General features: G+C 40.8%; 1 protein-coding gene across 26 annotated transcripts in view; it reads left to right on the top strand.

Moving 5' to 3' along the window:
- Positions 1–14,083, top strand: part of SPATA1 (spermatogenesis associated 1) — a 41,777-nt gene that overhangs the window by 7,443 nt on the left and 20,251 nt on the right. For 15 of the 26 annotated variants that reach the window (XR_014790490.1, XR_014790488.1, XR_014790489.1 and 12 more), the window contains exons 3-9: positions 2,007–2,113; positions 3,172–3,289; positions 6,206–6,259; positions 6,355–6,694; positions 9,952–10,119; positions 11,609–11,753; positions 12,141–12,201. Coding sequence is in view for 23 of the 26 variants with exons in the window: in XM_084852084.1 (XP_084708210.1) it covers positions 2,007–2,113; positions 3,172–3,289; positions 6,206–6,259; positions 6,355–6,694; positions 9,952–10,119; positions 11,609–11,753; positions 12,141–12,201 (993 nt within the window). In the remaining 3 variants the exon portion in view is untranslated. The remainder of the gene's footprint in view (positions 1–2,006; positions 2,114–3,171; positions 3,290–6,205; positions 6,260–6,354; positions 6,695–9,951; positions 10,120–11,608; positions 11,754–12,140; positions 12,202–14,083) is intronic. The other 11 variants (XM_084852086.1, XM_084852078.1, XM_084852097.1 and 8 more) reach the window with 2 other exon arrangements.

Genomic DNA, 14,083 nt, shown 5'->3' with positions numbered 1-14,083 from the left:
TGACCACAAATATTTGCTGTTTTGAAATGACAATAATCCACAAGATTTCAGTTTTGTTCCATCTCACTGTAGGAGCACAAAGGCCCCAGTCTCATCTCAACGGAACCCACCTTATTCACATGTGCTATAAGTTTAAGCTTGCCCCACTTCTCTGAGTAGTGTGGGAGTTCCAGCAAATCCCTCTGCTCTCCCCCATCAGATCTCCAGAGAAAAGTGCTTCCACCCTCACCCACAAAGTTGCTTTCCAGGGGCCAAAACCCAGCTCTTCTGTTTCTCCCCAACTCATCATTGCAGTTTCTCTCCCAAAATTCATAAAACCATGGGAATGGAAGGGGCCTACAAGACAATCGAGTCCAACCCCCTGCTTACTGCAGGAAGCCTGATTCCCAGCCCTGGTTAGAACTTCCATCCAAGTACTAACCAAGGCTGACCCTGCTTAGCTGACGAGATCAAATGTCTCAGTGTGTAGGGTTTCAGTGGTTTCTTTTCACACAAAGACCTGGATTACATTATCTTTAGATGGGGAAAGGGGACTTCTTCACATTCAGAGCATCCTAGTGTGCTCTGAGATGGAGGCCTCCTAGTGGTGCCAATTAGAAGGCATGCATCTCAATGGATTTTCTGCAGTAAGAAAAAAGCTGAAGAAAAACACAGGTGGGTTGCGAGTGGATGACAACGTTGTCTGGACCTCCTATAAAATTCTGTGAATGAGGCCGGGTGATGGTGCTATAAAAGCCTAGTCTGGAAGCACCCCCAGAGTGGTCCTGTATTAAGCAACAATCTTCTAACAGCTCTAGTTAGGACACATCACCAGAATATTGTGGGCTATTACCACTCTTGTCAAGTCCAAGACTCTGGCAAAGCATTGCCTGAAAACAGAGCCACAGTGGTCTTCCTGTTCACACATTGGGCAAGTTCGCATGTCACAAGAAGCCATGCTGAAAATAAACCACCATGGGTTGGTTGTTCACTCGCTAACCCATGTTACTCCTGACAGACAATCGGGATCTCTGCAGCTTTCCACGGTTTGTTTCCCCTTTAGTCCTGCCTGCTCCTGCCACGTATCCCAGGGGCCTGTACAACACAACCCTTCTCATTTTCTCATCCCTGTGGAAGGGAAACTGCTGCCTCCTTGCCCCGTCTGATAAGCAGTCCTTTCTGCTATCTCCCTTTCCTACATCTTGAAATGACATTTGAGAATTAACTCTCCCACTTCAGTGCTTCTCCTGACAACCTCCTTTTAAAAATTATTTCCCCCCACAGCATTTGCACAAGTCCAACAGGTTTGAATTACCGCTTTAGTGCATATTCTCTTTTTTTATTTACATGTTTCCTTAGAACATTTGCTTTGTAAATTGCCCCATCAGAAATTGGCTTCCCAAACTCCTGCAGGAATTACACCTCACAAAAAGCTCCTCCTTGCTCAGCCACTGCCTCCAGCTCCCCTGCTCCCTTCCTTGCAAATGCATTATAGAAAAATACATTTAAAAAATCTGATAGCAACACCTGTAACAATAGTATTCAGGCTCATTATGTCTGTTACTGTGTCAGTCTTTGTCATCCCAGCATGAACTGAAAACACAGTGGCCAGGTTCGGATGATCACAGAGGTAGTTTATTTCCCCCTCTGCTCATGCTGGGGGTATTAGCATAATTACACTTGGCAGCATGGCTTGCTGGGTCATGCGAACATGGCAAACCATGGGCTACTGTAGGGTTCTGAGTGGCTAGTTACCCATGGTAACAACCCACCCTCTCCGGGGTCGCATGACACGACAAGCGGCGCTGCCGAGGGTAATTATGCGAATACCTCCGGCTCGCACAGAAGGGGAAATAAACCACTGTGGCTCATTTCCCCCTTCATAATTGTGCAAATTGGCATTTGAAAAACACTATTACTAGTTTCTACTGCCATTACAAGGACTAATTATTTTTAACACATATATTAAGGTTGACAATGCTAATCGTTTATAATATGTAAAACTAATTTTCTTTTAATGTATTTAGCTTTTAGAGCTTCATGTTTTTTATGTTCCGGAAGAAGTGTGGAATTTTAAGTTGAATACAGTCCCTGTTGATCTTATTGGCAAATTCTTTTCGGCTGGATTTATAAGGTGAGTTGTACTGGATACATTTAGCAGTTCTGATAAGTGTTTAACAATTACTTAAAAACCCACTTTTGACTATTGTGCACTTATGTACAGTTTTCCAACAGCCAAACTACATATGGGAGCCTTTCCTAACCTTGTGCCCTCCAGACGTTTTGGACAACTGTCAGCCACAGCCAGCATGGCCAATGGTACAGGATGTTGGGAGTTGTAGTCCAACACATCTGGAGAACACCAGGTTGGGGAAGTCTGCTTTATTTGTTAGCATAAAATAAATGCTTAGTAGTTTCTGCATTAGAAAATCCACCATAGTACCAGTGGGCTCTGAAAGTTAATGTTCAAGGATTAAGTCACAGGTGGACAGTTGAAGTTTCAGAGGAAGAATTAGGTTGTTATTACACGTAAGGATTTTAAGGCTGCAAACCATATCTACTTACCTGGAAGTAAAGTGTCATTGAACTCAATGGGTCTGACTTCTGAACAGACGTATAAGATTATGCTGTAACTGTACGTGTTTTCTAAACTGGAATTACTTGGGGATTTAATCTAGTTTATAAATGGTTTTGGAGAAATTTATTTATTTATTTCTATACTGCCCAATAGCCGAAGCTCTCTGGGCGGTTCACAAAATAAGAAAGCAAAGTGTTGATTCAAGTCATGGCAACCATTGTGTGTCATTAAGCTTAAAGTCCATCTTATATCATGTCAACCCATAGAGTCTGTGCCGTGAGAAATCAGCGTGTGGGTGGCAGTGTTGGAAATCGGTGTGGAGGAGAAGTCAGGCAAAGAGGACCATACTTCACTGTGCACTGTTGTAGATGGTTGTTGTTTGTATCATTTCATTACATCAGTGATGAGTGAGCAGTACTTTTACGTAATATAGTATTATGATCTTGAATGCTGCTAAAACTGCCACAAGTGAACATAGCAGGAATTCTTATTCACCTCCATCTATATGCGCATAGCTACATCCCATTCAGCCACTTCATATCTATATGTATGTTTCCTCCAAAACCAATATATTCACCATCATGTAAATACATTAATGTAATCTGGTATTCTAGGGTGTCACCTCATATGACCTTGAAAACATTGAGAAAGCAGCTTGGAGAGTACCTAGGTGAAGATGCAGTTGTGGATAAATATATCTTTCTAAAATGTATAGGGAAGAAACTTGCAGTGGTAAGTTATATCTGTGTTTTCTGCTGATTTTCATTAATGGGCTCTACACTTATTTCCAGATGTTCCCATTTGAAATGACATGTTCAAATGGTGACAGCCAAAAAAAAAAAAAGACTTTTTCCCAGCTTCTGTTACCATTTCAAATGAACAGTTACACAATCCTGCAGCTGGAATTGACAAAACAATGTATTTTTGAATAATACATTTTATAGTCACAATCCAGCAGTTTCCTTTACTAACAGACAAGGGATTGTATATATGTCAACAGAGCTTTTGCTTTATCTTTTTGAATGGTAGCCCTCATTCCCCATGCTACGTCACAAGTTTATTTTAAAGTAATGGGGGGCAGTTTAAAAAGCTTGGGATGTAGCATGGTTTAATTTGGAACACAGCTACACTTCTAGAATTCTGTAAGGTGTTAGAATATAACTAAACGTGCAATCCTATGCAAGTATAGACAGGAAAAAGTCCTAGAGTTACCAGCATTCCTCAGCCAGTTATATTTCTCCTTACTGCAAACATCTCACCCTGCCCTTTCCATCTCTCTCTTTTATTATAAAACTTTGATTAGTAGCATGAAAACATTGAAGTTTTAATTGCTCTGCTAAGGACATACAATTATTTATGGAAGTAATTTTTAAATAGGCACAGAAGTTACCCAAGCCGGGCATTTGTATCACCAACAGGTGCAGTGCAGACCCTAGGTTGTATCAAGAGGAAAGGGGTGTCTCCATGGGCAATTTCCTACAAGCTGGGGGTGTTTGGAGGTTGTTCAGGGTACATGATGTTTTGGCCATCCCGCAGCCACCCTGGAGCTTTTTATGGAAAAACTGGATTTCGTGAGACTACTTTAAGTCTGATTCTTTCCCTTAAGTCGGGTTCTCTGCACTATAGATGTTGTGTGCCCCAACCCCTGCATTTATATTGGGTATGCTAGCCCTGCCCAGGGGTGTGCCTTTCAACATGAGCCCATTTCTTTACTGTTTGCTTTGTTGAAGTAAGGAAGTAATTAATGCAGGGGGAGAGAGAGAAAGAGGATTATTTTTGTCGAGACCATAGCACAGGAGGAAACCTGCCAGGATTTTATCGATTAACAAGGGATCTGCAGCTGCGTTTCTTTAATGTTTGTTGCTGTTGGGAAGTACTTAATGCGAAGCTTCGATCTTTCACATGACGGGCGCTTCAGGGGAAGAAGAAGGCTATCTTTGCTTCTCTGGGAAGCACTATATCAATGCTGCGTTTCTTTTAATGTTTGTTGCTGTGAGGAACTAATTAATGGGGGGGAGAGTTTCTCTGATATTTGTTGTCATAGGGAAGTACTGAATGTGAAGCTTTGATCCTTCGCATGATGGGGGCTTCAGGGGAAGTAGAAAGGGGGGTAGAGCCTAGAGGGGGAGGAGCCTCTATTATTGGTTGAGCAGCCCCTGCCAGTCTGATGACATTCACTCCAATTCTCCCACCCCATCCGGAAGTATGTTCCGTGAAGCGACTTATACTGGTATGGTGTACTCGTTCGTGGAGTCCTGCACAGACGAAAGCCGATTCCTAGAAAAAGCTGGGTAATCCTCCATTTGCTTCTCCTTCCATGGTCGTGGAGATCCCCCCAAAGTGAGTCATGCTTTAGGCCCATTAATTTCAATTGGACCAACATATGACTCACTTCTTCTTGATTCAACCCACTTTTTTCCTGCAACGTTTGGTTTGTAAATCAGGAGTCAGCTTCAGGAACATGCTCTTTCTCCCCATTCCTTGTGCCTTCTTTGATGCAGCATCTATTTTCCTTGTTGGTCTTTTTAGTGTTACATCTGTTGTGATGTTAACCATGGCTAAAGTTCATCTGGTCCCATTTTTACCAAGATTTCCAAACCCACTTCAAACCTTGGTTTTAAATCCTAATTAATATCAGAACAGGTTAGTAGTAACCATGGCGAGTGTAGTGCAAGTACGACCAAGAAGATAATGGAAGGGGAAGTTCTTGCAAGAAAGGGGAGGGTAATGGAGTTCCCCAAGTCTCCTCTCTGTTTGCAAACTATAGTTTGCAGGAAACCTGTGCTATGTCTGTACCAGACTATATAAATATTGTTCGGGTATCTTGTTCTTTTTGCACATTCCAAAGCAGACTTTTACAAATGGTAACATGCCTTAGATTTACTTGATAGAGAACACTGAAGTTGATTTACAGGGTTTCAGAGGGGACAGCAGCTTTGTGTAATTATATCTATGTGAGCAAAACATCCAGTTCTACTGTTGCACAACAATCCTATGCATGTTTAGACAGAAAAAAGTCCTACAACTCCCAGCATTCCCAGCCAGCCATGCTGTAGGACTTTTTTTTGTCTAAACATGCATAGGATTGTGTCCTTAATCTCTCCAAAGAGGTACTCCTTTTTCATAAAAGAGGAGATGAATTCTATAAAACCATGCTGCTTTTCTTTTAGGGGAAACAACAGCCTTATTTTTGTAGCCACTGAAGTAAGTGACATTCACATTAAGAAACATGTTTTTTTCTTTTTTAAAATAAACCAGAACTTTCCATTTAAACAATCTTACAAAAATTGCATAATTTGACTTTTCCAGGTAGCAATTGTGCATGGTTTTAAATAAGCATCTTTTATATAGCTATATGCTCCCCTGGTTGGCAAGATGTCCACAGGCAGTACTAAAGGATTTTATTTCCTTTGAATGAGAGAGAACACTGGAAACAGAATGAAAAAGCATTTGTAAATTAAAAGGTTATAATAATCTAGCATAAATATTCCCCACAGTTACATTCTTTATTTCTCCCATTCTTTGCAAAAGGTGGAATATGGCATTTTTAAGCAAATGTAATGTTTGTTATATGCTGTCTAATAAGAAAGTAAGATGATATGCAAATTGAATGGCAATTTAATAATGTTGCTTTTGTTATGTTCGAAGGTGAAAGCAAAGCAAGAGACAGAACTGAAGCTCAAATCGTTTGCTCCTCCATATGTATGTACATTTTACATCAATTTTAAGAGCCAACATAACATTAATTGTTTTGGTTGTTCTTGTTTTCTTTCAAATTAACATACTATATGTTTCAGGCATTTCATCCAGAACTGTATTTGTTACCAGCAGTAGAAAGCATTTATCCATCTTCATCATCAACTCCAGACAGACATGACAATAATGCAGAATATGTTCTGGCATGTACATCATATCATAGACCACATAGTTTAGCTGCTCCAAATCCTGATGGTCGAATCTCAGCAGTTTTGGGGAGTTCTGTGAACAATCAACTCAGTCAGACTCAGGAAAAAGATAATTTTTCAAGATGGAACGAAGCTGAAAAGAAAAGTGTTCCAGTTCTGCATATAAAACAGAGCTCAGAGCAAGAAAATAATGAAAGGATTCAAGAAAAATATAACTCACAAAGAAGCAAAGGTAAGATACCTAACCAATGTTTAGAGGAAATACTATCAAGGCTACATCTAACGATCACGCTCAGGTGCCTTTTCACACGAACAGCTTTACTGTAGTGAGGATGATGCCAGGTTTTATTTCTCCACAGCTTCTTTGTCACATTGCTGTTCCCTTTTTCATTTAATCATGCATGGCTCCAGGTAAAATTGCAGGGAGAAGAAGGCCTCCTGATCCATGCTTTTCAGAAGAAAAGAAAGTAAGTGTTATTCTAAGGTCCCCAATGGGGAGCCCTTGGTACTCGCCAAGCACCATGCCCCTCCTGATTTTTAAGGATATTTTTAAGCCTTCAGTGCCATCTTTATTTCGAAGAATGCCTCTGAGACTCACATGGTCCCAGAAGCATTCATAGAAAATAAAATGGCAGGTGGCTGAAGCCCAACGCTTCATTTTGAAGGTGCCTAGCCACCCAGAAAAAAGAAAAAAGTATGCTGGAAGTGGTAGGGAGGGTCCTGGGGGAGCAAGAGGGTATGGTGGGGAGTGACGGAGTGTTTTGCCTGTGCTGTGTGTGTGTCCCTACCTCTGCCTTGTACCCAGTTTCTTGGCCAAGTTTCTTGTCTCTCAGTTTGCCTTCTGTGAAATGGGTGTTGAAGCAGAAAACTGGGTTCAACTGGAGCTCAGACGCCACCTCTGCCTTGTACTTAAGTTCTTTGGAAGGTTACTTTTCTTTTAGCCTCACTAGTTTGCCCTTTTGGAAATGGGTGCTTTTTGTGACTGGCCACATCCACTGTGGCAGCCATTTTGTGAGAGCACCCACAACACTCTCTCAAAATTCTGAATGTTCCCAAAAGCCCCAAAAGGTTGGGAACCTCTCTTAGTTCGTTGCTGTACTGGAACTCTTAAATAGACAGGAGATAAGAATCAGGTGGGAGATTGTATCTGTAGATCCTCCTTCTCAGAAGGCATCTCTGCATGTGACTGGAACCTTCTTCCACATAATAGTGGTTCCCTTTGTCATGTGCAGTTCAGGGGAACCTTCTGGTAAGGAGGATCTATAGGCAGGTTTAGGAGCATTAGTTACTTGGGGCTCTCCACCAAGGGGATCTTTTTAGCTTTATATTGGTGAAGAAAACAATTGGTATGAGATATTAAAAGACTATTAGAAAGATATTAAATAGTATAGGTATACTACCTAATGATTTTTGGAAAGGACTTTCAGATGACATGAACTTCAGTAATATGAGCTATTACTCTGGTTCACATGATTATTCTCTGGGTGTTTTTGTACCAGTAGTTTCAGATCGTACAGATCAGACAAGATACTGTTACTCTCACCTCAACTTCCCTGTGTTCCAAGGGTGCAGCACTTGGCCTTCTTTTGGAAGGAACATCACTGAAGGCTATTGTTGTATTATTTGAGTTTATTCACAAATACACAGGTTGAGCAGAGGTGGAGGTACAACTTAACCCTCCAACAGACATCAGATCCTCAGAGAGGCAGCTGGCCTGACAAATGCTTCCAGAGTTTACTTTCTCCCTGCCTCTCCTTCCAAAACTTCTAACTGCATTCTCCCCAAAATATAGTATTGGTTTCCAGTGACAGATATCTTGCCCCCTTCCCTCTGGCTGGAGGCAGAGGGAATAAAGATTGCTCATCTTCAACCATTCCCTAACATTCTTGGGCCATTTACCTGTAGTTTCCCTAACAAGAGATGTGCCTAGCAACTTTGGGCTTCTTCACACGGAGCTTTTGTCCTGCTATTGAGATTGGTTACTCATGGAAGTTTGCAGGTCCTTTAGATGATGTTGTTAACCTCCAGAGCATCTCCTGCACTAAATGACCTTTATTCCATTTTTTTTTAAAGATTGGAGATAATGAGCTATCAAATTACCCCACTTAAGTTCCCTCTGTGAAAAAGGAAAAGCCACAATAAGAAGAGGTAGATCAATGAAACATATGGAAGACACAGATAAGGGGGGAAAGGAAGGGAGGAAGCGCATGTAAAGGGAGTCTGTCATGATCCTGCATTTAAAGTGGAAACAGAAAGCCCCATTTTAAATGCGGGATTTTAGGCTGGTATAGAGATGCTTGTAGAGATGCTCTTTGCAACTGACTGTTAAGGGAGTCTCTAGCAGTATTTCTGGCTCCATCAATCTTCTCCTCTCCAAACCCCCCATTTTACAACAATACAATGCTGCGCTAATTAATAGCAGAGATCATGGAAGGTGCATTATCATTGTTGTTGTTCAGTCGTTCAGTCGTGTCCGACTCTTCGTGACCCCATGGACCATAGCACGCCAGGCCTTCCTGTCCTGCGCTCTCTCCCGGAGTGTGCTCAAGTTCATATTCATTGCATCGGTGATGCTATCTAGCCATCTCATCCTCTGTTGTCCCCTTGTCCTTTTGCCTTCAGTCTTTCCCAGCATCAGGGTCTTTTCCAGAGAGTTTTCTCTTCGCATTAGGTGGCCAAAATATTTGAGCTTCAGCTTCAGTATCTGTCCTTCCAATGAGCACTCAGGGTTGATTTCCTTTAGGATTGACTGATTGGACCTCCTTGCAGTCCAGGGGACTCGTAAGAGTCTTCATTGGAATGTAAACTGACCTTTTCCAGTCTTGTGGCCACTGCTGAGAGTTCCAAATTTGTTGGCATATTGAGTGCAGCACTTTAACAGCATCATCTTTTAGGATTTTAAATAGCTCAGCTGGAATGCTGTTATCTCCACTAGCTTTGTTATTATTACTAATGCTTCCAAGATCTAGATGGGTGTTGGAGCTTAGGATACCTAGGAATTTTACAGCATCACATACGTAATTGATTGTAGGGACTTCTCCATTGAAAGGCCAATGCCACTTTGGTTTTATAATTGCATATTATGGCAGTGATCCAAACCTGTTAGCTTCCCTGACCCAAATTTGCATAAATATCTTGGATTCATCTATTATTTATTTGTACATTTTTCTTATTTAGAATGTGGTATATACAAGTTTTGTTTGTATTTAATAAAGGTACCAACAATATCACCTGTCGCTAAAACATAGCTTTTATTTGTTTTTAAAAATATATCCCACTTTTCTTTATAAAATAAACTCAAAGCACTCACAAAAAGTTGATAAAATACATAAAACACAGTAAAACAGTTCAAATTATTAAAATCAATTTCAAACAATAAAACCAAAACGGTATGGTTAAATGTGGTGGATCATAATGCCCTATAGTTCTCTGAAGTATACAACACATGCAAGTGTATATATCTTAATAAATAATTCTGTACATTGTTAGGAGAAATCAGTTGCAACACAGACCAAAGGGAATTCATTACATCTCCCTATATACTGCATGATTTAATTCCTGCAAGACAGACCTCTGTAAAAAAATTGACATCAGTGAAAATTCATCAGAGAAAGCCACTCAGCCAAGCTCAAGAAAAGCATAATACTCTCAGAAAGGGTGAGTAATACAAAGAGACTGTTGCATCTCCACATGTAAATCAGAACTATGGGAAACAGAAAAACAACCCAACCTACCAGTGGGGGTTGGGTTATGGAACAGTTGTCCATGCGTGGTCAGCACGTGCCACAAACCACGGTGGCTTATTTAAGCCATCATGGATGACAATGATTGTGCAAACTAGGCCATTGGGGGCTTTTTCCAGTTGTTCTTAGAACTTTCTCCGCATGTCACAAGAAACAAGGGTTCTGGAGAACCCTGGCTTATTGGGATTGAGTAGCATGCTTTTACTCCCTACCAACAACAAATCATGGCTTATGATCCTGGCTTGTTTGGAGAGAGACAAGATAGAATCTCCAGTTTGGACATGATGATAAACAAACCATGAACAGAAGGTCCATGGTTTCTTTAGCTGCTCCCACTTACAGGAGGAGCCAGGCGGGAGTGATCGGGGAGAGAGCACAAGGATGTTACTTTATCCCAATAAGCCAGGGTTCCAGCCTTGGAACTCTGGCTTATTGGGATGTGTGAATCAGCATCAGGGTCTCTGTCCCTGGATCCTGGTTGTAGACCAGCATTCTTGATTGTCAAGTATTCTAGTTCTTTTCTCAACTTTTATAATTTTCACTTCAAGTGAATATGCTCAGAATTTGTACATGCTCATTGCAGTAAATTTAAGCCAGAGCTAATTTGGGGAGGGGGTGGTTGCCCTTGAAGGTATTTTGGCATTTTCTATATTGTGGTAGCAAGTTTTTACCCAGTGCTTATTTGGATATCTACATAAATTGCCATTTCATTTAAACTACAAACAAAGAGGCTCAATTCACAGAGGTCTTGAAACTATTGTTTGGAGGATTGGGAACATGCCACAGGTTCATGCACTCCCTCCTCCCCATCTCCTCCCCTCTTTCCTTTTAAATACCAGTTCCCTTTCCCATTTTTGGAATGCTGTAACCATAACTTGCTGTGACATCCAACTTGGGCAAACTATGGCCAGTGCTAACCTCCAAACTATTATTTGAAATCACCTTTGAAGTGGGTTTGCAGACCATAGTTCGGAGTTTGGCACTAACCACGGTTGCCTGATCCAAAGTCACAGCAAACTACAGCTAGAGCAACCTAGAAATGAAAGATGGAATTGGTGCACAAAAGAAGAGAAGGCGTATACAAGCCCGCAGCAAGTTTGTGATCCTCCAAATACTGGCTTAAAGAGTCATCTGAATTGAGTCAGACAGAATGACCCTGATGAAGTGGCTTGATTTTTGTCCATGGAGCTTACAAATTCAGGAGGTATAAGATATTTTTGAGACCCCTCTCTTCCCACAATCTGTTGTACTTCTTTAGTGATCTACCAGAAAGAAGACATTTTTCACCAAACTATTGCTTTTGGCTAGTTGGTGACAGAAATAGAAAGAGGTGTGTGTGTGTATAGAGAGAGGGGGGGGGGAGGGAGAGAGAGAGAGAATAATTTGAACTTTGTTTGATGTAGAAGAAACCTCTATCATGTTGCATGCAAATACAGAAAATGGAGGCAATCTACCAGGTGTTGGAATGGGAAGACATACCACAGGGGATTCTGGAATCCCAGAATCCTTGGAAGACAGAGACATGGAATATTTACACAGTAAGAGGAGGTAATGAAATATAGAAATTACTATGCTGACAGTATAAGCTGTCATTCATTAAAATTGCATTAAGGACTCCTAATATGTTGAGTAATGGGAAAAGCAAGCACTTTAATTAGTTTTCAGACAAATACAATTAAACATATGAATTTGTTCTCCAATCTCATTTCCTGAATGTGAGGTAAGGGTTTCCTTGGAATACTCCTAGTCCAATTTGTCACCAGCAAGCTGCCCCACTCTGATTTCAGCATCCCATTTTTCAGATTGGTAATTGAGACAAAAGAACCTGCCACCCTAGCATACTGTTTACTAGATCCACCAGTCTTTTAAACAAATTTAATTAAGGTGGTTTGTTTCTAATGTAATTGTTATACTGTACCTTGATTTCATCTATAGCCAGCAGCATCATGGAATTACCAAGTCTGTCGCTGACACTGGTAGCGTGCAGGATAATCAGGTATGTTTCCAAAGATCTAGCAAAACAATCTGAGTTAGCTAAAATTGGTTATTATCGTTTCAGTAACTTGGGCTACATTTATTATTTTTGATTTAAAAATATGACAATAACATATAACTGCTGAGACAGGCTAGTTTCAAATAAAAATTAATCTTTACCCACTCCTGGCCAAATACTAAACTGATCATGAAATCAATGTATTTGCCATACATTTGAAGTAAAACAAATGTTTTAAGCAATTGATACACACACACACACACAGAGTCAATGCCAACTAAGGAACAACCCAAGCCTATTGATATTTATTTGGAAGTAAGACCTCCTGAGTTTAATGGGAATTATTCCCAGTTAAGTGAGCATAGAATTGGGGAAGTTTCAAGGTGAAATTACACACTACATTAAATATGTAGTGTGCAGCTGACCCTCGCCATTTTGTTTATTTTAGTCTAAACGCACAGGGGCCCAATATGCATTGCAATCACCACACATGGGTAGGAGAGGTTTAAAACTTCCCACCCAGCCACTTTCCCCCCAACCCCCAATTCTACCACCTCTACCATAGGGCCTAAAAAAAGAGTAAAAAACATAATTGGTGCCAGTGGAGTTCTTTTGTTTTTTAGTCCCCATTGTGGTGGAGACAAAAAAAATGGCGGGGGGGGGGTAGGGGAGTGGCTGACTGGAAAGGCTTAAATCTCCATTACCCACACACGGCGGTCCTGATCAGGCCTCTGCATGCTTATACTAAGGTAAACAAAATGTTGAGATTCAGCTGCACGCTACATATTTAACATAGTGTAGTTTAGTCCTGATACAAAACTGGTGAAGTAACAAGGTTGAGCTTTTCAAACTATTTATTCTGAACGAATCCCACTGACTTCAGTGGGATATATTCAGAGGAAATAATTTGCTGCAAACTGCCAGAAGCGCTAAATGAGAGTTTGAAAGGCAACAGGAGGGCTTACTCTTTTTAACAGAAATTCTGTTTCTACTGAATCCTATGGTAACTATTAGCAAATAAGGTACCTACTGCTGTGATTTCTGCTCTACTATATGAAACTAAATTGGAAGGCCTTTCTCTTTATAATTTTCCTATGTTGACATGTAGTTTCTCAGCATCTGCCCAGTTTGCCACCAAAATATGTTTTCATCCTCCCACTGTAGTTATTCTACTCCTGTTTATTAACCCTACAGGAGAAGCCCTGTTGAGGACACCACTGCTCGCCAAAGCCTGCTTGATGGGCATGCAGGAGAACACTTTCTCCTGCGTTGCTCCCAAATTGTGGAATGCACTCCCCTCAGAGCTACAGTTGGTCCCCACTCTCTCTGCTTTTAGAAAAGGTGTCAAGATACATCTTTTTAACTTGGCTTTTTAAATTGTATTCAGTGGGTTTTATTGTTTTTAATGTTTTAATAATGGTTTATTGCTGATTTAATATTTATGTTATTGTTTTTATTGTTTTGTGGTACACTACCTTGGTGTTTTTTACAGTAAGGAAATATAAAAATAGTTTAAACAAACAAATAAAATGACTACTTTTTGTGTTCTAGGATCACCCTCTGGGGCAAGAGTGAAGTTCACCTTGTCTGGCCAGCAGCCCACATAGTGGAAAGCAGATCTCCAGATGTTTTGGACTTCAGCTCCCAGGATTTTGGACCATTGGCCATGCTGGTAGAGGCTTTTGGGAGTTCAAGTCCAAAGCACCTGGAGATTTACTTTCTGCTCATGCCTGCCCTAGAACACGCTCCAAACTACTTTGCAATGTTCAGATGCATAGGAGTTCCTTGACAGATATGTTACTGAGGAAAGGGTTCTTTGTAGGTAGAAACTTTGAAAATGACTGTTTTAGATAAAGAGAAGGTTTAAGTTAGCCTTTCCTTTAGG

Source organism: Heloderma suspectum, chromosome 4 (assembly GCF_057233095.1).
Source record: "Heloderma suspectum isolate Gila_16-S chromosome 4, 16-S_ref, whole genome shotgun sequence".
Lineage (NCBI taxonomy): Eukaryota > Metazoa > Chordata > Lepidosauria > Squamata > Helodermatidae > Heloderma > Heloderma suspectum.
Note: the sequence above shows the minus strand (reverse complement) of the source record. Positions and strands in the feature narration are given on the sequence as shown.